The 23,473-nt window shown below is 44.9% G+C and overlaps 1 protein-coding gene across 1 annotated transcript in view; it reads right to left on the reverse strand.

Annotated features, from left to right (window-relative positions):
* EIF4E3 (eukaryotic translation initiation factor 4E family member 3) overlaps positions 1-23,473 on the reverse strand; it is a 344,097-nt gene that overhangs the window by 129,911 nt on the left and 190,713 nt on the right. The window contains exon 5 of the mRNA XM_044078527.1: positions 23,126-23,136. Coding sequence (XP_043934462.1) covers positions 23,126-23,136 — 11 coding nt within the window. The remainder of the gene's footprint in view (positions 1-23,125; positions 23,137-23,473) is intronic.

A 23,473-nucleotide genomic window follows, 5' to 3' on the forward strand; every position in this document is an offset into this window, starting at 1 on the left:
TTCACAATGAAAACTGCTATCATTCCACTTGGTTATTAAACAGATGCAAAGGATTAAAAACTAAACTGTGTGAAAAGCAAAATAACTGGTGGATACAGTGACTGCACTTGCACAGTCAAACACATGACCCTGCAAAACCATGCCTAATCATGGATGTGCATAAGCTCAAGTGTGAGAATGTCCAGAAAAAAAAGTATTAAATGTAGACTGGTTGACAGGATAAACTCAACCACAGGACCCATCAAAGAAGGTCCTTGAAGTTAAATCGGTCAAAGAAGGTCCCGTAAATCTCATGACTGGGATGGGGATGTAGTGCTTAGTGACAGCAAAAGGATATTACACAAACAGAGAATCTGATGCAGAGAATCTACTTTAGAAGATTAGTAATTTAAAGAAAGTACAGTTGTGTAAACTTACCATAAATGTAGATGTTCGAGTTTATTCACTGTTGCAGTCATCACATTTGGGTTACCTGCCTGCAGGTAGCCCTCAGCCGGCCTGAATACCAGAGTCTTCGGATTCCTGCATCGGATGCTGTCTCCTCTTCCATGACTTCAGGTCGTCAGGGATATAAAACATGCAGCCGACGCCATTACATCAGTTTTTCTGGGCACCGTTGTGTCCATCCCCTGAGTCTTGCTCCAAGAACAGTATCTTTTCCACTTTTCAGCATAGGATTTTCTAGTACTAGGCCTCCTTGCCTCCAGAATGACATCTAGCACCTGCTTACTCAGGGATGCTATTGGGGAGCTCAAGTAATTAACCAAGCTGCAAGATTCGGGGTTTGAAGCGGAGGGTGCAGAATCTGGCCCGCCTGCTGGGATAGCAGGGAAGGGATCTGAGGCAGGTGCCATGGTTCCAGCAGTGTCATACTGCGCAAGAGGGGGTACCAGTGCTGGCGCAACCAGTCTGGTGCAATCAGAATTATCCTTGGCTTGTCCTGTTTGATCTTTAGCAGAACCTTCGAGAGGAGAGGCAGAGGGGGGAAAAGTATAAACGGAGAGGCTTTCCCAGGTAAAGGACAGGGCATTCACTTTCCAGGCTTGAGTGTGAGGAGCCCTTGTGCAGAATTTGTCCAATTGGTAGTTCTGAGGGGAGGCAAACAGGTCTACCTCTGGCTTTTCGTTTCTTAAGAGGTTGAATATTTTTGGTTCTAGCTTCCATTCGTGTGGATCCATGAGATTTCTGCTTAAATTGTCTGCCAGTGTATTTAGCTTGCCTGGCAGGAATTGACCTTGTAGGTGCACTTGGTAGCTTAAGAGCCATGGCTAATCTGCAGAGAGGGTACGAGTGGGTTCCCCCCTGCTTGTTTATGTACCACATAACTGTGGTGTTGTTTGTCTTTACCAATAGTTGTCCTGGAAGAATGCAGTCTTTGAAGGCTGCCAGGGAATTCTGTACAGCTAACATTTCTTTTTGATCAATATGCAGGTGCATCTGTCTCGGGTTCCATTTGCCCTGAATGCACTGCCCTGCCAAGTGAGCCCCCCCCCCCCCCCCCCATGCATAGTCTGACAAGTCTGTTGTTAGGGTTTGGGCGGCAGGTGGTAAAGTGAAAGGTAGCCCCTTGTTGTGGTAGCATGTCTCTGCCCACCAAAGGAACTCTGTCTTTATACAAGCAATGATAGAAATCCTTGATTCCAGGTCCTGAGAATCTTGTCACCTAGGGCTTTTTAGATATCATTGTAGTTTCCTCATATGCAGTCTTGCATATGGAATTAGTAGAATGCAAGAGGCCATGAACCCCAGGGCTGCAGAATTTTCCTTGCAGATAGCTGGGGTTTTGTGGCCAAAAGTTTGAAGTAGGTTGTCAAATAAACTTGTTTCTCTGGAGTGAGGAAAGCCATCTGGGAAGTGGTGTTCAAACCTGGTCCCAGGAATACAATCTGTTAGCATGGCACTAGGTGAGATTTCTTTTCGTTTATGGTGCACCCCAGTGATGTTAGAAGTTTCTTTACGAATGCCAGATGTTATAACAGCAAGTCCTGGCTTTCTGCCTGAATCAAACAATCGTCTAAGTATGGGTATATCTGAATGTTTCTCTGCCTGCAAAATGCAATGGCTGGAGCTAGACACTTTGTGAATACCCTGAGTGCAGTAGATAAGCCAAAGGGAAGTGCAGAGAACTGATGCATGGAGCCTGCCCTGAAGCATAGGTATTTCCTGCAAGATTCCCTTATTGGAATGTGCAGTAAGCTTCCTTTAAGTCTAAAGTTGCCAGCCAGGCATCTTTGCCTAGCATAGGAAGAAGCTGTTGAAGGGTTAGCATTTTGAATTTTGGAATTACCAGAAAGGTGTTTAGAATAGAGAGGTCCAGGATAGGATGGCAGGAGCTTTCTTTTAAGGGTACCAAGTCTTGAATAAAAACCTTATCCCCTTTGTTCTGCTGGGACAGGTTGAATAGTCCTGATACTTAGAAGAGAGAGAACCTGCTGTTGGGCCTCCGCCCACTGATTTGGGGGTAGGTCTGGCCAACCGTATGGGGTTGGTAGTGTGTGGAAATGGAATCTGTATCCTTGGAAAACTATGTTCAAAACCCATTTGTCCTGGGTAAAGCTCCCAGTTTTTTTGCATGCAGGGCGATCTTTCCTCTTAAGGGAGCAGGCAACTGAGCAGGGCTTGGAAGGGTTAAGGTTAAGTCATTGTGCCATTTTTCCATAGGGGATGGCTTACTACTCCCTGCCTTGGAATTGGGAGCCCCCCACTGCTTAGGTCTGTGTGCAGCCTGAGACTGTAAACTAGGTGGCCTGCTGTTCCTGGGTTTGGACTGAGAAGGCCTGAAAGAGGCTGGAAAGGACCAATTCTTTGAAGGGCTGAAAGAGGCTGGAAAGGACCAATTCTTTGAAGGCCAAAGCCTATTAAATCTGGGAGGCTGTACTTGTAGGAAATCTTTAACAGTTTGCATAGATTTAGCTTTTTCCTCCATCTTTTTGAGGACTACTACTTCTTTGTTTCCAAAAAGGCGGTCTTGGTTTAAGGGAGCATCCAGTAATTTAGCTTTAAAATGATCTGGCAAGTTTTGCTCCTTAGGCCAAGCATGCCTTCTAAGTACAGACCCAGTGACAGCAGCCCTGCAAGATGCTTCTAAAGCATCAAAACCACATTGAAAAGTATGTTTACCAACTTGTTCTGCAGAATGCATTAAATCCTGTAATTCTTTGTGTTCAGCACAGTCAGGAGTCATCATTTTTTGTTTAAGTAGTCCTATGATATGGTGTTGATACTTTAACATATGAAACTGGCAATTTAAAGCCATAACGGCCAAAGTAGCAGAAAAAGAAGTTATGTCTTACCATAACGTTCCATCCGAGTTGTTGATCTTCTTCCAGTCATCACTGATGGGTTTGGGTCTAAGCCCTCAGAACCGAGTCAGCCTTATACCACGGTTGCATGTACCAAAATCTCTTGAGTCAAGCTGCTACTCACAATGACCTGTACTCAGTTACCTCAGATCGAGTTTGCATGCAACATATAGGAGAAGAGGCCATCTCTGCACAGAAACCCTAATACACTACAAAGATCCAGAAGATCCGCCAGGAACGTCAGGAGGGGGTCAGTTGGGTGTGATGACTCGGAGAAGATCAACAACTCAGATGGAACGTTATGGTAAGACTTCTTTATCTGAAGTTATTAATCTTCTTCCTATTCATCACTGATGGGATTGAGTCCCCAGCTACTTGGAGAACCTGGGTGGCCCTTACGGAAGAACATTCCTTTGAACCACTGCTCCAAAGGCCGCTCTACCTGGAGATCAGATTCAATTTGTAATGCTTGATAAAAAGAGTGGGGCTTAGCCCAAATGGCAGCTGCACAAATGTCATCCACGGAGGCCCTAGAGTGGAAGGCAAGATATTCAGCAATAGCCCTAGTTACGTGAGCTTTGATTTGGCCAGGCTTAGCTCCCTCCATAAGCAAGTATGTGAAAGCAATGCAATCCTTGAGCCATTTAGACAAAGTAACTTTCGATACTGCGCCTCCCATTCTAGGACCTACAAAGGAAATGAAATGCTGGTCCGACTTGCGTAAGGATTTAGTTCTGCCCAGATAGAAACGTAATTGTCTATGAACATAGGATCATAGGATCATAGGAGATTACTAGGCTATCGACCCAGAGGTCATTTTAAGCCTAGCCGTTTCATCCCAATGTAATACCATAGAAAGGCTAGTCAATATCCAAGAATGCATTTAGTGATGACTGCCCAAAATATTAGTTTAAGGGTGTGCACACTTATGAAACCAGCTTATTGTAAGGTTTTTCAATTGAATTGTACAGGTTATAGGTCACATTAAAGGTGGGAAAAACTTTGAAGTGATTTACTGTGGTCTCATTTTTTATTTCACAAAAACCTGGCATTTTAACAGGGGTGTGTACACTTTTTATATCCACTGTATTACACAAAAAAGAAAGATTAGTGAACTATATTAAAAAAGGACAGCTCAAACAGCTATGCTACAGGGGACACATTTGGAATGAAGTGAGCTTGTGAATTTGATAAAGAAAGGATTTCAGGATGGTTATTTAGAGGATATCTGGGACAAAGGAAAAGGGTAATACTTATATTAATTGCAACAGGATCTCCAATAGTAATAGAGAAGGAAAACAAAGATAATAAATGGTAGATTCGCAGTACTAACGGGCTACTGCCAAGGGAGAAGGATTACACTGACATGAATTTATACTCCACCTAAAATTGCTATCATGAAGCTTAAGAAAATTCTGGAAGAAATAAGCAGGGAATACTACTAATAGGTGTGGACTGTAATTTGATTTGTAGCAGTGAAGATGTACCGGGGGGACCAGAAGGGAAAATACAACAAGAGAGGACAGAGTTTTGAAGAAATTTATGAAAATATTTGGCATGGAAGATATGAATTCAGTAGGAGGAGTTTAGAATGCATTTACGTATTATTCCACAAGGCATAAAACTGGGCTAGGCTAGAAAGAAAAAGAAGTTATGTACCTACCAGAAAGTACAGTTTTGTACCTACCATAAATGTAGATGTCCGAACTGGATAGCATCTGCAGTCATAACAAATGGGTTGTCCTGTTGTCAGGCAGCCCTTCGGTCGGCCGGATTCCAAAGTCTGGGTCCGGCTTCGGCTGATGTCGCACTTCACTCGACGTCATCTCTGCTGGTCTTCGGGTATAAAAGCATCAGCCGACGCCATTTTCCTCAGTGTTTCTTGCCCCAGATGCCAGTTGCCCTCTTGGAAGGCTAAATTTTGGATAAATGCCAATGTTTCCAAAAAAGTAGAAGGCAAACACAAAAAATAAGCATGTATGCACATATATACAAACAAATACACCATAAGAGACTCCCCCCCAGCTAGCTATTAGGAGGGTAAATACCCTAGGAGTACCACAGAGGGGAAGGAGGGTGGGTAATCCTGACTGCAGATGCTATCCAGTTCGGACATCTACATTTATGGTAGGTACAAAACTGTACTATGTCCTTCATGGATGCATCTGCAGTCATAACAAATGGGTAGAATACCATAGCCAAACTAGGGGTGGAGGAAGAAAAATTATGGTGTAGTTAGGATCCCTTGCAGTACAGCAGTGGCAAACCCTGCTCGGGATCTAGAGTATAGAGGTAAATTATAATGCTTGACAAATGTATGCACGGAGGTCCAAGTAGCCGCCTCAATAATGTCCTTGGTTGCCACTCCTCGTAAGAAAGCTGTGGTAGTGGCTGTAGCCCTTGTAGAATGAGGTCTTATGTTCTGTGGAATTGGTTTTCCATGGTAGGAGTAACAGAATCTTATGCAATTTCCTATCCATTTGGAGATTGTCTGTTTGGAAATTGCTTTTCCTTCCCTTCCTGTTGCATAGGCTACTAAAAGCTGGTCAGTTTTTCTGTTACTTTTGGTTCTGTCCAGGTAGTAGCGTAACTGCCTATGTACATCCAAGGTATGCAGCAGTCTTTCCCCCCTGTTCTGTGGATTGGGAAAGAAGGTAGGCAGGTGGATTGCCTGGTTTAAAGACGCTCTGGATACCACCTTAGGCATAAATGTAGGATTAGTTCTCATGGACACCCTATCTTGATGGAAGATTATGAAGGGCTGCACTGCCATTAAGGCCTGTAGTTCCGAAACCCTCCTTGCTGAGGTAATTGCCAGTAGGAAAGCAGTTTTCCATGACAGGTGTTGCAGATCTGCTGTTGCTGCTGGTTCAAACGGAGGGAGTGTCAACTTTTCTAGCACAAAGTTCAAGTCCCATGCTGGTAATGGTGGTTTCCTAGGAGGTTTTACATTCTTGATCCCTCTGAGGAACTGCCTGAGTAGAGGATCTTGAAAAGACAGGTGGATCGAAGCTGTATTCTGCTGAAATAGCTGATGCATGTATCTTGATGGAGGAATAGGACAGCCCTGTATGTAGAAGCTCTGCCAAGTACTCCAGAATGTTAGCAATATCTATGTTCGACACATCTTTTCCTCTTTCAGTACTCCAAATGACAAACCTTTTCCATTTTCCTGCATAGTTTCTTCTTGTTGAAGGTCTGCGGGCTTCAAGGATAATGTCTTTAACCCTTTGGGAAAGGTCTGGGTTAGTTGCTGCTATGTGATGTTCCAGGCAGTCAGTTGCAAGGTTTTTAGGTTTGGATGCATGATGTTGTAGCTGTTCTGAGTTAACATCAAAGGCATCAGGGGTATTGACCACATTCTCCCGAGACATGCTCCTCAGCAATGGGTACCAGTGTTGTCTTGGCCAATTCGGAGCTATCAGGATTATCCTTGGACGTTCCTCTTTGATTTTCAGTAGTACCTTGTGCATCAAGGGAAGAGGTGGAAATGCATATGCTGTCAGGCCTTTCCAGCTGAAGGATAGAGAGTCCACCTTCCATGCAAGTGGGTGGAATGTCCTTGTGCAGAATTTTTTGAGCTGGTGATTGAGTGGGGATGCGAACAGATCTATTTGTGGCATTCCCCATTTCTTTGTGATGGCCTTGAAGATGTCCGGGTGTAGCATCCATTCATGAGCATCCGAGGTGGTTCTGCTTAACATGTCTGCTAGGGTGTTCTCTTTCCGCACAAATATTGCCTGTAACTGGATGTTGTAGCTGAGAGCCAGATTCCAAAGGTCCAAAGTCATTCTGCATAGGGGGTATGAATGAGTGCCTCCCTGTTTGTTGATGTACCACATGACTGTGGTGTTGTCTGTCCTTATCATCAAATGGCCTTCTTTGAGGAATGGTCTGAATTTTTGGATTGCCAGTTTTACTGCCAGCATTTCTTTTTGGTTTATGTGCAGGTGCAGCTGGTCTTGAGTCCACAATCCTTGTATGCAAGTTGTCCAGCATGTGCACCCCCCCATCCTAGGTCTGAGGCGTCCGTTGTGATGGTTTGGCTTGCTCGAAAGTTGTGGAAGGGTAAGCCTGGGTTTGACTGGCATGCTTGAGCCCACCATAGGAACTCTTGTTTTAGGCATGGGATTAGTGGGATTTCTGTTTCTAAGCTGTGCCTGTGCTGAGACCATAAATTCTTTAGGTACCACTGTAGCTTTCTCATATGCAGTCTGGCATGTGGGACCAATATTATGCATGATGCCATGAAGCCCAAGGCCTGCAGAACTTTTCTTGCTGTTAGTTTGTTCTGCTTTGTTAATGCCAAGAAGTAAAGAGGGAGTTCTTTTGTTTTTCTGCAGTTAGGAATGCCATTTGTTTTACTGTGTCCAATTCCGCCCAAAAATGTTCTTGTTTGGGATGGTATCAGCCTTGACTTTGTAAAATGACAGAGTATCCCAGGGCATGTAGGAAGTAAATGGCCCTTTGTAAATCTGTGGTCAGCTTGCTTTTGTTGTCCGCTTGTAAAAGGCAGTCGTCCAGGTATGGATAAATTTGGATTCCCTGTAGTCTGCAGTGAGCGATTACTGATGCCAGGCATTTTGTGAATACTCTGGGCGCAGTAGATAAGCCAAAGGGCAATGCTGAGAATTGATAATGCTCTGATCCTGCAAGAAATCTGAGGTATCTTCTGCAATTTGGTCGAATGGGGACGTGCAGGTATGCCTCCTTGAGATCTAGAGTTACCAGCCAACACTCCTTGCCCAGCATGGGAAGAAGTTGCTGTAGGGTCAGCATTTTGAATTTTGGGACAATGATGTATGTGTTTAAGACGGACAGGTCGAGAATAGGTCTCCAACTTTTCTCTTTTCTTGGTACTAGGAAGAGTCTGGAGTAGAATCCTTTGTCCTGTTCTGATATTGGTACTCTTTCCACAGCTCTCATCTTTGTTAATTTCGCTATCTGCTGTAGAGCTTCTATTTTTTGATTTGGAGGTAGGTTTGGCATTCCTCTTTTTACTGGTAAAGTGTGGAAGTGGAACCTGTAGCCTTGGTCTATGGTTTGCAAAATCCACTTGTCTTTTGTGATATAGTGCCAATTTTTCGAAAATAAGGCTAACTTTCCGCCTAACGGTGCTGCTATTTGCTCCCTGGTAGGCGGTGTCAGAGCCAAGTCACTGTGATTGTCCTGTTGCAGTGGCAGTGGTTGTGTCTGTGCCTCGGTTATTGCCTTGCCACTGTCGTCCTCTGTAGGCACCTCCTCTGGATTGATTTCTGCCTCTAGAGCGTCTATTCCTGCCCCTTTGGGATTTTGTGGAGTCTGGAAAGGACCAATTTTGGCAGGCCAGTTCCTGCTAAACCTTGGGGCTGAACCTGTAAGAAATCTTTAACTGTTTGTACAGATTTTGCCTTTTCTTCCATTTTCTTCATTACTTGCTGGGCAGGTGTACCAAATAGACTGGCCTTATCCATAGGAGCATCTAACAGCTTTGCTTTAACATGATCCGGTAAGACCTGTTCTTTCAACCATGCATGCCTTCTTATCACTGTGCCAGTCATGGCTGATCTAAATGAAGCCTCCAGTGCATCATAGCCACATTTTAAGGAATGGTTACTAACCTGTTGGATGTTAATCACCATTTCTAATACATATTTGTTATCTAAGGATTCATCAGAGGACAGTTTTTTAGTTAACTGATCAAGCATAAACTCTTGGTATTGGATCATATGAAACTGACAGTTTAAAGCTCTAGCTGAGAGAGTAGCAGAGGTGTAAACTTTTTCCCCCATCTCTCTAAGGACCTGGATTCCCTTTCAGAAGGAATAGGGTTTTTTGCTGTGGTCGAGGCTACTGCCTTAGGCCCCTGGGATATAGTTTCGGGATCTGCAAGTGGGGCCTTGTATAGGTGGTGATGAGTGTCTGGCACCCTGTAAAATCTATCTGGTTTGGCAGGGGCTGGAGGTAAAGAATCAGGAGCAGTGCAAACATCATTAAATGCATCATCCACAACAGGCAGTACAGGAGGTATAGCTAAGGGCCTGTGTTGTGGTAAGTGCAGAAAAGTCCTAAGCCTTTTTCTTGAATCTGAGAAATCTTGTCCCTGCCATTGGAATTGTTCTCTCATGGCATGTAAGGTTTCCCCAAAGGAAAATTCCTCTGGTGGAGAGGCAGCTGGAATGGATTCTTCAGCATCGGAATCTTCATAAGTAGAAAAGGAGCCTCTGGCTGGTCTGTAATGTCTGAGTCATCCGCAGAATCATCAGAGGACACTGGCTCAGGGGGCTCTGCTCTAGGTCTCTTTTCTGGGGGCTGAGAGGCCCTGTCTGGGTGAGATTGGGATCCCTAATTAAGGATATTAAATCTTCTGCCAGAGTAAGCATTTGTGAACTTGAAGTGGGCCTGTGTGAGGGGGGCTTAACAGGCACTGATTTAGCAGATTTGGCTGCTTTAGCCCTGGCAAAGGCCTTAATAGACATGGCTGCAGGAGGCCTAGCAGCACCACGTGCTGGGGTAGAGACATCCAAAGGGATGGTGTCTGATAAATCACTAGGAACCACAGTTGTAGGCAAAATTTCCGAGGCCGATTCAACTATGGTAGCAGGAGCCTCAGTAGTAGTCATGGATTCGCTGAAGATTGACCGGTTTTCTCGGTTCCGCCCGAACCCGAGACACTCGCGGCTTGCTTAACCGTGGTTTCGGCCGAAACCGCGGACCGCGAGTGTCGGTCTTTTTCTTTGCATTTTTTAACAATCTGGGTAGTCGGAGGATCCGACGGCATAATGTACGCAAAATCTGAGCCGAAAAACTGTTCAGCAAACTCCGACCGACGCCTAAGCGTCGTCGGTTGAAGGAAGCACAGGCCGAACAGGCTGCTACGTCGTGGTCTGGGCCTAAGCAAGGCAGACAGTAAGAGTGGAAATCTTTATGAGGTATTTGTTTCCCACAAGTTGAACAGTTATTGACTTTTTCTGACATCGGCTGAGGCAAGAAAGAGTCCCCAACGGGGTACTTAGCTTTTTAGAAGTCTTCGAAGTAGTATTCGGTAGTAGTAATCTCTGGATCTGACCGACCGGCACTTGCGAACAGCTTCTGCTTCGGGCGCCACGCGGCAAGAAAGACGGAGGAAAATGGCGTCGGCTGATGCTTTTATACCCGAAGACCAGCAGAGATGACGTCGGGTGAAGTGCGACATCAGCCGAAGCCGGACCCAGACTTTGGAATCCGTCCGACCGAAGGGCTGCCTGATGACAGGACAACCCATTTGTTATGACTGCAGATGCATCCATGAAGGACATCGTTCCATGTTAGTTGTCTTCATCTTGCCTTCTTTCTTGCCTGTTGGGATCATCCAAGGAATGTAGGCAGTATTCTCCCTTGTTAGAGTAATTTGGGAAGAACACAGGGAGCTCAATGGACTGGTTATTTGAAAAATCAGAAACCACTAAAGGGAGGAAGGATGGGTTAGTACAAAGTGATACTCTGTCCTTATGAAAGATCAGGTAAGGGCTCTTGATACAGAATGCTTTTAATTCAGAAATTCTTCTGGCTGAAGTTATAGCCACCAGAAATAAGGATTTCCATGACAGGAATTTTAGATTACATGTCGCAGCCAACTCAAAAGGGGGCAGAGAAGTAGACTGCAGAACCCAGGACAGATTCCATGCCTCCACCAGCTGTCTGATGGGAAGCCTGCTGTGGAAAATACCCTTGAGGAAGGTCTTGCAAAGGCGAGAGGAAATAAGTGGCACTCCATCTGACCAGTTATGGAAGTTGGGAACAGCTGCTAGATGGACTAGAATGGTGGAAGCTGAGGCCCCATTGTTGAACAGTTCAGCCAGATAAAGAAGAATAGTGGCTATGGGGGCTGAGAATGGGTCTAGCTTCTGATTACATGACCAAATAGAGAATCTTTTCCATTTGTCCCTGTAAAGTTTCCTGGTGGATGGTTTATGAGAGGCCAAGATAGTATCACGTACGGGTGAGGAGAGGGTTTCCTGCCTGGCAACTAACAGAAGTGGAGAAACCAAGCTGTCAGCTTGCGAGTGGACAGATTCGGGGGAGTCAGCCCTTGTGGGCAAGATATGAGGTCCTGACGAGTGTCTAGGATCCAAGGAGATTGTAACAGATGAGGTCGAAGGAAGGGAAACCACACTAGACGAGGCCAGAATGGGGCAACGAGGATCACTTTGCTTCTCAACCGAATAGCTTTCCTTGGAAAGTACAGTTGTGTACACTTACCATAAATGTAGATGTTCAAGTGTAGTCACTGTTGCAGTCATAACATATGGGTTATCTGCTTGCAGGTAGCCCTCAGTCGGCCTAACAAAGTCGTGGGTCCTGAGCCAGTTGCTGTCCCTTCTTCCATAACGTCAGGGGTATAAAATATGCAGCCGACACCATTACATCAGTTTTTCTTGCCCCGGATGTCAGGTGTCCCCCTAATGGGGAGCAATTAAACATAAAAGTACACTTATATACCTCCAACAAAAAAGCAAATACACCAAAAAGGCTTTTAAGCATAGTATAGGAAAGTAGAGGTATAGCCAAAGGAAGTTAGGGGGCTGGAGGGAGGGTAACCAGGACTGCAACAGTGAATACCCTCTAACATCTACATTTATGGTAAGTGTACACAACTGTACTATGTTCTTCATGTTTCACTGTTGCAGTCACTACAGTTGGGTAGATTCTCAAAGCTATGGTTGGGAGGAGAATTTAGACAGCATTAGGACCAGCTATAAGGCCCTGCAAGACTGCAGTGGCAAAGCCAGCTCTGGAATTAGAGAAAATTGGCAAATGATCATGCTTGGTGAAAGTATGCACAGAACTCCAGGTACCTGCTTCTAGGATGTCCCTGGTAGGGACGCCTCTGAGAAAGGCTGTAGAGGTAGATGCAGCCCCTGGTGGAGTGAGGTCTGATCCCCTGGGGGATAGGTTTTCCATGGTTCTTACAGCAGAAATTAATGCAATGGCCTATCCACTTAGAAATGGTTTGCTTTGAAATAGCCTTCCCCTCTGCCCCTGCAGCAAATGCCACCAAAAGTTGTTCAGATTTCCTTTGAGGTTTAGTACTGTCTACGTATAATCTAAGTTGTCTGTGCATATCTAAGGAATGCAGTATCCATTCCCCTTTGTCCTGTGGATTGGGAAAGGTTGGCAAATTAATAGACTGATTGAGAGCCACACTGAATACCACCTTGGGCATGAAGGATGGATTGGTTCTGAGGGACAGCCTGCCCGCATGAAAGATGATGAAAGGCTCCACTGCCATTAGGGCCTGTAATTCAGATACCCTTCTAGCTGAAGTGATTGCTAAAAGGAAAGCTGTTTTCCAAGAAAGAAATTTTAAGTCTGCAGTAGCAGCTGGCTCGAAAGGAGGTAGAGTGAGTTTCTCCAAAACAAAGTTAAGGTCCCAGGCTGGGGTTGGAGCTCTCCTGGGTGGTTTCAAAATTTTGGCCCCTCTGAGGTACTGCTTGAGCAGTGGATAAGAGAAGAGTGGAGGTTCTGTGCATACTTTCACCAAGCATGATCATTTGCCAATTTTCTCTAATGAGCTGAAATGGCTGAGGCGTGGATTTTAATGGAGGAAAAAGACAGGGCCTTGTAAAGCATCTCAGTTAAGTATTGTAAAATCTTAGGTAAATTGGGTGCTGCTGTGCTCCTCCCTTGAGATTCGTTCCAGGCACAGAATATTTTCCATTTTTCAGCATAAGATTTTCTAGTACTAGGCCTCCTTGCCTCTAAAATGATATCCATCACAGGTTTACTGAGGGATGGTAGAGGAGAGATTATGTAATTAGCCAGGCTGCAAGGTTCAGTGTTAGAAGCTGAGGGTGCAATCTGGTTCTCCTGCTGAGATAACAGGGAAGAAGTCTGAGGCAGGTGCCATGGAGATAACCGTGACACACTGCGCAGGAAGGGGTACCAGTGTTGGTGTGGCCAGTCTGGAGCAATCAAAATCATCCTTGGTTTGTCCTGTTTGATTTTTAGCAGTACTTTGGAAAGCAGAGGCAGAGGGGGGAAGGCATAGACTGTTTTTTCCAGCTGAAGGACAGAGCATCCACTTTCCAGGCTTGCTTGTGGGGAGTCCTTGTGCAAAATTTGTCCAATTGGTAGTTCTGGGGAGAGGCAAACAGGTCTACATCTGGGCTCCCCCATTTGCTTGTCAACATATTGAAAATCCTTGGTTCCAGTTTCCACTCGTGTGGGTCCATGAGGTTTCTGCTTAGTCCGTCTGCCAGTGTATTTAATTTTCCTGGCAGGAATTGAGCTTGTCGGTGCACTTGGTAGCTCAAGGCTGTGTTCCACAATGCCATGGCTAGTGTGCAGAGGGGGTAAGAATGTGTACCCCCCTGCTTGTTTATGTACCACATAACAGTGGTGTTGTCCGTCTTTACCACAAGTTATCCTGGAAGAATGTGGTCCTTGAAGGCTGTCAGAGCATTCTGTACAGCTAACATTTCTTTTTGATTGATGACTTGGGTTCCATTTGCCCTGAATGCACTTCCCTACCAGGTGAGCCCCCCCATGCATAGTCTGATGCGTCAGTTGTTAAGGTTTGGGCGGCAGGGGGTGATGTGAAAGGCAGTCCCTTGTTTAGGTGGCAGGCCATTGCCCACCAAATGAATTCTAGGCGTAGGCAAGGTTTGATAGGAATCATTGCTTCTAGATCATGAGAATGTTGACACCATAGGCTTTTTAGATACCACTGTAGTTTCCTCATATGAAGTCTTGCATATGAAATTAGAAGAATGCAGGAGGCCATAAACTCCAAGGCTTGCAGTATTTGTCTTGCAGATAGCAGGGTTTTTGTGGCCACTTGTCTGAAGTAGGTTGTCAAATGAATTTGTTTCTCTGTTGTGAGGTAAGCCATCTGGGAAGTTGTAGTCAAGCTTGCTCCCAGGAATATAATTTGTTGACATGGTACAAGGTGTGACTTCTTTTCGTTTATGGTGTACTCCAGACAAGTTAGAACCCTTTGTACAATGGCCAGATGATTCAAAAGTATGCCCTGGCTTTCTGCCTGAATTAAACAATTGTCCAGGTATGGGTATATTTGAATATTTCCAGGTATGGGTATATTTGAATATTTCTTTGTCTGCAAAATGCAATAACTGGAGCTAGGCACTTTGGCTTATCTACTGCGCCCAAGGTACACACAAAGGGCAGTGCAGAGAAAGTAAAGTTGTGTACACTTACCATAAATGTAGATATTGGAGTGTATTCACTGTTGCAGTCATTACATTTGGGTAATCTGCTGGCAGGTTGCCCTCAGTCGGCCTGATTAAAAAAGTCTTGGGTCCTGCATCAGTTGCTGTCCCTTTTTCCATGATGTCAGGTCGTCAGGGGTATAAAACATGCAGCCGATGCCATTACATCAGTTTTTCTTGCCCCAGATGACAGGTGCCCCCCAAATGGGAAGGAGGAGAGGAAAAAAAAAAAAAAATATAGGAATATCTCTATATATATATATATATATATATATATATATATATATGTATGTATGTATGTACAAGTATATAATTTAAAACAAAAAAATACACCCAAAAAGGCTTTTAAGCACAGTAAAAGAAAGGAGAGGTATAATAAGAGAAAAACAGGGTGCTGGAGGGTGGGTAACCAGGACTGCAACAGTGAATACACTCGAACATCTACATTTATGGTAAGTGTACACAACTGTACTATGTTCTTCGTTTTTCACTGTTGCAGCCATTACATTTGGGTAGAATCCCAAAGCTATGGTTGGGAGGATGGATTTATACAGCATTAGGAGCAGCTATAAGGCCCTGCAGGACAGCAGTGGCAAACCCAGCTCTGGATTTGGAGTAGAGAGGTAAATGGTAATGCTTGGTGAACGTATGATCTGAGCTCCAGGTAGCAGCTTCTAGAATGTCTCTGGTAGGAACGCCTCTGAGAAAGGCTGCAGAAGTAGATGCAGCCCTGGTGGAATGAGACCTGATCCCCTTGGGGATAGGTTTAACATGGTGCATATAGCAGAAACGAATACAATGGCTTATCCATTTGGAAATGGTCTGCTTTGAAATAGCCTTTCCCTCTGCCCTGCAGCAAATGCCACCAATAGTTGTTCAGATTTTTTCTTAGAGATTTCGTCCTGTTTAAGTAAAATCCAAGTTGTCTGTGTACATCCAATGAAGGCAGAATTCGCTCACCCTTGTTCTGTGGATTGGGGAAGAAAATTGGCAGATGAATGGTCTGATTAAAAGCCACACTGGATACCACCTTAGGCATGAAAGATGGATTAGTCCTGAGAGCCACCCTGTCCGAATGAAAAATAATGAATGGCTCCACTGTCTTAAGAGCCTGTAATTCTGAAATCCTTCTAGCTGAAGTGACTGCTAAAAGGAAAGCTGTTTTCCAGGAGAGAAATTTTAGGTCTGCAGTAGCAGCTGGTTCAAAAGGAGGGAGAGTGAGTTTTTCCAAAACAAAATTGAGGTCTCATGCAGGAGTTGGTGCTCTCCTGGGAGGTCTTAAATTTTTGGCACCTCTGAGATACTGCTTTAGCAGAGGAGGAGAGAAGAGGGGAGGTTCTGTGTTGTAATGAGCTGAAATGGCAGAGGCATGGATTTTTATGGAAGAAAAGGATAGGCCCTTGTGAAGCATCTCAGTTAAGTATTGCAGAATCTGAGGAATATTGGGCACTGATGTGCTTATTCCTTGTGATTGGTTCCAGGCACAGAATCTTTTCCATTTGTCAGCATAAGATTTTCTAGTACTTGGTCTTCTAGCCTCCAAAATGACATCCATCACTGGTTTACTGAGGGATGCCAAGGGTGAAATTAGTTGATTAGCCACGCTGTAAGATTCAAAGTTTGGAGCGGAGTGTGCAGAATTTGGTAGTTCTGCTGAGACAGAAGGTAAGGTGTCTGAGGCAGGTACCACGGAGGAAGTGTGACACATTGCGCATGAGTGGGTACCAGTGTTGGCGAGGCCAGTCTGGAGCAATCAGAATCATTTCTGGTTTGTCCTGTTTGACTTTTAGTAGAACTTTGGAGAGCAGAGGCAGAGGGGGAAAAGCATAGACTGATAGAGCATCCACATTTCAAGCTTTATTGTGATGAATTCTTGTGCAGAATTTGTCCAACTGATAGCTCTGGGGTGAGGCAAAAAGATCTATGTCTGTGTTCCCCCATTTGCGTGTCAACATGTTGAAAACTTGTGGTTCCAGTTCTCATTCATGTGGGTCCATAAGATTTCTGCTTAGTGCGTCTGCCAGAGTATTTAGTTTTCCTGGCAGGAATTGAGCTTGTAGTTGTATCTGATAGGTCAAGGCCATGTTCCACAATGCCATGGATAGTCTGCAAAGGGGGTAGAAGTGTGTACCCCCTGCTTGTTTATGTACCACATAACTGTGGTGTTGTCTGTCTTTATCATTCATTTTCCTGGATGAAGGTAGTCCTTGAAAGCTGTCATAGCATTGTGTACAGCTAGCATCTCTTTCTGATTGATATGTAGGTGCATTTGATTTGGGCTCCATTTGCCCTGAATGCACTTCCCTGCCAGATGAGCCCCCCAAAGCATAGTCTGATGCATCTGTTAGGGTTTGGGCGGCAGGGGGTGGAGTGAATGGCAGTCCCTTGTTTTGGCGGCAGGCCTCTGCCCACCATAGGAACTCCAGTTGCAGGCAAGGTATAATAGAATCATTGTTTCCAGGCTGTGACAATGTTGACTCCATAAACTTTTTAAGTACCACTGAAGTTTCCTCATATGCAGTCTTACTTATGGAATTAGAAGAATGCAGGAGGCCATGCACCCAAAGGCCTACAGAATTTGTCTTGCAGATAGCAGGGTTTTTGTGGCCACCTGTTTGAAGTAAGTCATCAATTGAATTTGCTTTTCTGGCGTAAAATAAGCCATCTGGGCAGTTGTAATCAAGCTTGCACCCAGGAATGTAATTTTTTGAGAGGGTACCAGTTGTGATTTCTTTTCGTTTATGGTGTACCCCAGACAAGTTAGAACCCTTTTTACAAAAGCCAGATGCTTTAGGAGAATGTCCTTGTTTTTTCCCTGAATTAGACAATCGTCCAGGTATGGATATATTTAAATATTTATTTGCCTGCAAAAAGCAATTACTGGTGCCAGGCACTTTGTGAAGACCCTGGACGTAGTAGATAAGCCAAAGGGCAGTGCAGAGAACTGGTAATGCAAGTAGCCTGCTTTGCAGCGTAGGTATTTTCTGCAAGATTCCCTGACTGGGATATGCAGGTATGCCTCTTTTAAGTCTAAAGTTACCAACCAGGCATCTTTGCCTAGCATAGGTAGTAACTGTTGAAGAGTCAACATCTTGAATTTTGGTATGCCCAGAAATGTGTTTAAGAGTGGATAAGTCCAGAATTGGACGCCATGATTTGTCTTTTCCGGGTACCAGGAAAAGTCTGGAATAGAAACCTTGTCCCTTTTCCTCTTCTGGTACTGGCTGAATAGCCCCCATGTTCATGAGGGACAGAACTCGTTTCTGGGCCTGTGCCCACTGATTTGGGGGCAGATCTGGCCATCCGTTTGGGATTGGCAACGTGTGGAATTGAAATCTGTATCCCTGGGATACTATATTTAAAACCCATTTGTCCTGGGTAATAAGTTGCCAGTTTCGTGCATGAAGTACTAGTTTCCCCCAAAAGGGGCGGCTAAGAGGTAAGTGCTTGGTGATCGTAGAGGGAAGTCATTGAGACTACCATAGGGAGGTGGCCTTGTTGTTTCCAGATTTGGAGGTGGAGGCACCCCATTGTTTTGTTCTAAAAGTTCCTTGTGACTGAAACCTGGAGCCTTTGGAATGTCTTGATTTGACTTGAGCGGCTCTCGAGGGGACTGGAAAGCACCAGTTCTTAGTAGGCCAGTGCCTACTAAATCTTGGAGTTTGCACTTGTAAGAAATCATTCACAGTTTGCATAGATTTAGCTTTATCTTCCATCAACACTTCTTCAGCCGCATTTCCAAAGAGACGGTCCTGTTGTAAAGGAGCATCCAACAATTTTGCTTTAACATGGTCAGGCAGAGTTTGCTCTTTGAGGCAAGCATACCTTCTTAGCACAGCTCCAGTTACAGCAGCCCTGCAAGAGGCCTCCAAGGAATCAAAACCACATTGTAAAGTATGTTTTCCAACTTGTTCAGCTGAATGCAATAAATCCTGCAATTCTTTGTTTTCCACACAGTCAGAGATTTAACATCATTTTCTGTTTAAGTAGTCCCATGATATGCTGCTGATATTTAAGAATATGAAATTGACCGTTTAAAGCCCTGAATGCCAAGGTTGCAGACGTGTAAACCTTCTTACCCCATCTATCCAGCACCCTGGAATCTCTATCAGGAGTAGGATTTTTGGGAGAAGAGGCCTTAATGCCCTCGGGACCCCGAGAAATGATTTCAGGATCAGCAACAGGGTTTTTGAAAAGGAATTTATGGGAGTCAGGAACCCTGCAGTATCTGTCTGGCTTACAAGGAGCCAGAGGCAGAGAATCAGGAGTCATACTAGATTCTGAAAAAACATCAACAATGTCTAGAACAGGAGGTATAGCCAAAGGCCTATGCTGAGTAAGTAGAAGAAAATCCCTAAGTCTCTTTTTACATTCAGAGAAATCCTGATTTTCCCAATGGAAATGTTCCCTTAAGGCATGTAAATTTTCCCAAAAAGAAATATCCTCAGGGGGAGAGGCAGAAGGAATGGAATCCTCTGCATCAGAGTCCTTTTAAGTAGGAATAGACAAATCCTGTTCATTAGAAGAGTCAGAAGAAACAGAATCCTGTTCAGAAGATTCATAATCAAGGTCTTGCCTAGGCCTCTTAGAAGGAGGGGGTTGGCTACCCCTGATCAGAGTAATTAAATCTTCAGCCATTTTGATTATTTGTTTTTTAGGCATAGGGGCCTGCACATGTGGCCCAGTCGTCGGTTTTTTAGACACAGATTTAGATTTTGGCCTTAGTTTTGAAGACGGCGTGGGTCTAATCTGTAGGCTTGAAAACACCCACAGAAGACGGTGCCTGCAAAGCGGCTCCGGACCCATGTAAGGTAGAGACATCCATGGGGACATCCATGGGTTCCATAACTGAAGCATCTTGCAGCATACCAGACTCAGAATGGGTCTCAGTAGAGGCCTGCAAATCAGAAGTAGCAGGTACCAGGGGCTGCGAAAGCGCCTCACTGAGTACCAGCGAACCGGCGACTGGCTTAGGAGACGCGCTGTCGTCAGTTTTGGACCTCGACGGTCTGTCACTGTCTTTTTCTTTGCGTTTTTTAGGTATTCCGGTAGTCCAATTGCTAACCGACAACATTTCTAGATAGTTAAATCTTGAGCCAAAATATTTAGAAGCAAAAATATACCAACGTTTAATCGTGTGTTGATTAAATTTAGTACAAAACCGACAGCAAGGCACGTTGTGGTCAGGGCCTAGGCAAGGAATACAGTACAAAAGAAAATCCTTATGAGGTACTTGCTTCCCACAAGTAATGCAATTATTAACTTTTACTGACATCGGTATGGAGCAAGAAAAAGTTTCTCCAACGGGGTACTTGGCTTTTAGTTGAAAACTTCGGTTCTGAAATTCGAAAACGAAAATTTCAGGAGTCGGCCAACCGGCACTTGCGAACTGCTTCTGCTTCGGGCACCACGCGGCAAGGAAGATTGATGTAATGGAGTCGGCTGCATGTTTTATACCCCTGACGACCTGACGTCATGGAAGAAGGGACAGCAACTGACGCAGGACCCAAGACTTTGTTAATCAGGCTGACTGAGGGCAACCTGCCAGCAGATTACCCAAATGTAATGACTGCAACAGTGAAACATGAAGAACATCTGACAGTGCGTGTAGCCTGCTTTGAAGCGTAGGTATCTTCTGCAAGATTCCCTGATTAGGATGTGCAGGTATGCTTCTTTTAAATCTAGTGTTGCCAACCAGGCATCTTTGCCTAGCATAGGAAGTAACTGGTGAAGAGTCAACATCTTGAATTTTGGAATTTCCAAAAAGGTGATTAGAGTAGACGGGTCCAGGATAGGATGCCATGAATGGTCTTTTCTTGGTACCAGGAAAAGCCTCAAGTAGAAACCTTGTCCTCTTTCTTCTTCCGGTACCAGATGAATAGCCCCCATGCTTTAGAGAGAAAGTACTTATTTTTGGGCCTCTGGCCCACTGATTTGGGCATAGGTCCAGCCACCCGCTTGGTGTTGGCAATGTGTGGAAGTGAAATCTGTATCCCTGGGACACTATATTTAAGACCCATTTGTCCTGGGTAATGAGTTCCCAGTTCTTTGCATGAAGAGCAATCTTTCCCCCCAAAGGGGCAGTCAGTTGATAAGTGCTTGGAAATTTTAAACGGAAGTCATTGAGACAGTTTACCATAGGGGGGAGTCTTACTACTCCCAGATTTGGAAGTGGAGGGCCCCCCATTGCTTAGTCCTGTGTGTCCCCTTAGACTGAAACCTGGGGTTTTTGCTGTGTCTGGGTTTGGCTTGAGAAGACCTGGAAGGGGCTGGAAAGGACCAATTCTTAGAGGGCCAGTGTCTACTAAATCTAGGAGGTTGAACTTGTAAGAAATCTTTAACAGTTTGCATAGAATTAGCTTTATCTCCCATCTTTTTAGGAACTTCGTCAGCCTTGTTGCCAAACAGGTGGTCCTGATTTAAGGGCGCATCCAACAATTTAGCTTTAACATGATCAGGCAAGGATTGCTCCTTTAGCCAAGCATGCCTTCGGAGTACAGACCCAGTAACAGTGGCCCTGCAAGAGGCCTCTAATGAATCAAAACCACATTGCAAAGTATGTTTTCCAACTTGTTCAGCAGAATGCATTAAATCCTGTAATTCTTTAGTTTCAACACAGTCAGGAATCAACATAATTTTCTGTTTAAGCAATCCAATAACATGTTGCTGATACTTAACACATGAAACTGGTTTAAAGCCCTAATGGCCAAGGTTGCAGAAGTGTAAACCTTCTTACCCCATCTATCCAGCGCCCTGGAGTCTCTATCAGAAGGGGTAGGATTTTTAGCAGTAGAAGCCTTAATGCCCTTGGGCCCCTGTGAAATAAGTTTCTGGATCCGCAATAGGATTTTTAAAAAGGAACTTGTGTGACTCAGGGACCCTGTAGTATCGGTCAGGTTTTCTGGGAGCAGGAGGCAAGGAATCAGGGGCCACACTAGATTCCGAAAAAGCATCATCAACAATGTCTAGTACAGGAGGAATAGCTAAAGGCCTATGCTGACGTAAAATTAAGAAAGCCCTAAGCCTCTTTTCTGAATCAGAAAAATTGTGGCTTTCCCAATATAAATGCTCTCAAGAGAGTATGCAAGGTTTCCCCAAAAGAAAAATCCTCTGGAGGAGAAGCAGACGGAATGGAGTCCTCTGCATCAGAATCCTCATAAGTGGATAAGGGCAAATCCAGATCATCAGAAGAATCAGAAAAAAAAAATCTTAGTCAGAAGATTCATAAACAACTTAGGCCTCTTAGAAAAGGGGGGGTTGGCTAACCCTGATTAGAGTAATTAAATCTTCAGCCATTCTTATCAATTTGTTTTTTTAGGCAAAGAGGCCTGAACATGTGGCCTGGACGTTGGTTTTTTAGGCATGGTTCGAGATTTAGGCCTAAGTGAAGAAGGAGGTGTCAGTTTAAAATGAAAGTCCATAGGCCTGAATACACCCTTAGAAGCCGGTGCCTGCACAGCGGCTCCGGACCCATTCAAGGTAGAGACATCTGCGGTTTCCATAGTTGAAGCATCTTGCGGCATACTGAACTCCGAATGGGTCTCAGGAGGGGCCTACGAATCAGAAGTAGCGGGTATCAGGGGCTGCGAAAGCACCTCACTGAGTACCGGCGAACTGGCGACTGGCTTGGGAGAAGCGTCGTCGGCAGTTTTGGACCTCGACGGCCTGTTTCTGTCTTTATCTTTGCGGTTTTTTGGAATTCCGGTAGTAGAATGGCTAACCGACAAAATTTCTGGATAATTAAACCGAGAACTAAAATATTTAGAGGTGAAAATATACAGACGACGGATAGTGCGCTGATTAAATAAAGCACAAAACAGACAGCAAGGTACATCATGGTCAGAGCCTAGGCAAGGAATACAGTATGAATGAAAATCTTTATGAGGTATTTGCTTTCCACAAGTAATGCAATTATTAACTTTTACTGACATCGGGAAGGAGCAAGAAAAAGTTTCCCCAAAAGGGTACTTAGCTTTAGTTGAAGACTTCGGTTCTGAAACTCGAAAATGAAAATTTCAGGAGTCGGCCGACCAGCACTTGCGAACTGCTTCTGCTTCGGGCACCGCACGGCAAGAAAGACTGATGTAATGGTGTCGGCTGCATGTTTTATACCCCTGACGACCTGACATCATGGAAAAAGGGACAGCAACCAACGCAGGACCCAAGACTGATAATCAGGCCGACTGAGGGCTACCTGCAAGCAGATGACAAAAATGTAATGACTGCAACAGTGAAACATGGAGAACATCAAGGGGAATCAGAGGAATCGGAGGATAAGCATAAAAAGGAGACCCATGGGCTAATCGTGGATCAAAGCGTCTCTCGGTAACTCCCCGATAGGGGGAAGAGGGCAAAGTAGCTGTTGCATTTTGTGTTTGAGGGAGAGGCGAAAAGGTCACAGCATGGCTGGCCCAAACAGCAGAAAATTTCTGCCGCCACACACAGGTTGAGAGACCACTCATGAGGATGAAGAATGCATTTGCTCAGCCTGTCCGCAATCACGTTAGAGCTCCCCAGGATATGCATTGCGATCAGAAAGCGGTTGGAAGCTATCGCCCACTGCCAGATTCTCATGGCTTTGCGATATAGGGGCTAAGATTTGGTCCCTCCCTGTTTGTTTATGTACCAGACCACGGGCATGTTGTCTGACTGGACAGCAATCGTTCTGGACGGAAGGAGCAGATGAAAAGTTTCTAACTCCAACAGCACTGCTCTTAACTCCAGGACATTGATATGTAAGTTTACCTCTACATCGGACCACCTGCCTTGGACTGACTGTCCCTGATAGTGGCCCCCCCACCCCATCAGGGAAGCATCCGTGGTCACGGTGGCGCTGGGCTGGGGAGACTGGAAGGGGCGACACCAAAGATTTTCATCCGTACTCATCCACTAGAGGAGATCTAGTTTGCAAGTGTTGGTGATGAGAATCTGTGAGCTCACGGGGGTGAAGACTGGGTATCCACTGGGCCTGATGGAGACACT

The sequence above is a fragment of the Protopterus annectens genome, chromosome 7.part1 (genome assembly GCF_019279795.1).
Source record: "Protopterus annectens isolate FY-2018-M chromosome 7.part1, PAN1.0, whole genome shotgun sequence".
Classification (NCBI taxonomy): Eukaryota; Metazoa; Chordata; order Ceratodontiformes; family Protopteridae; genus Protopterus; species Protopterus annectens.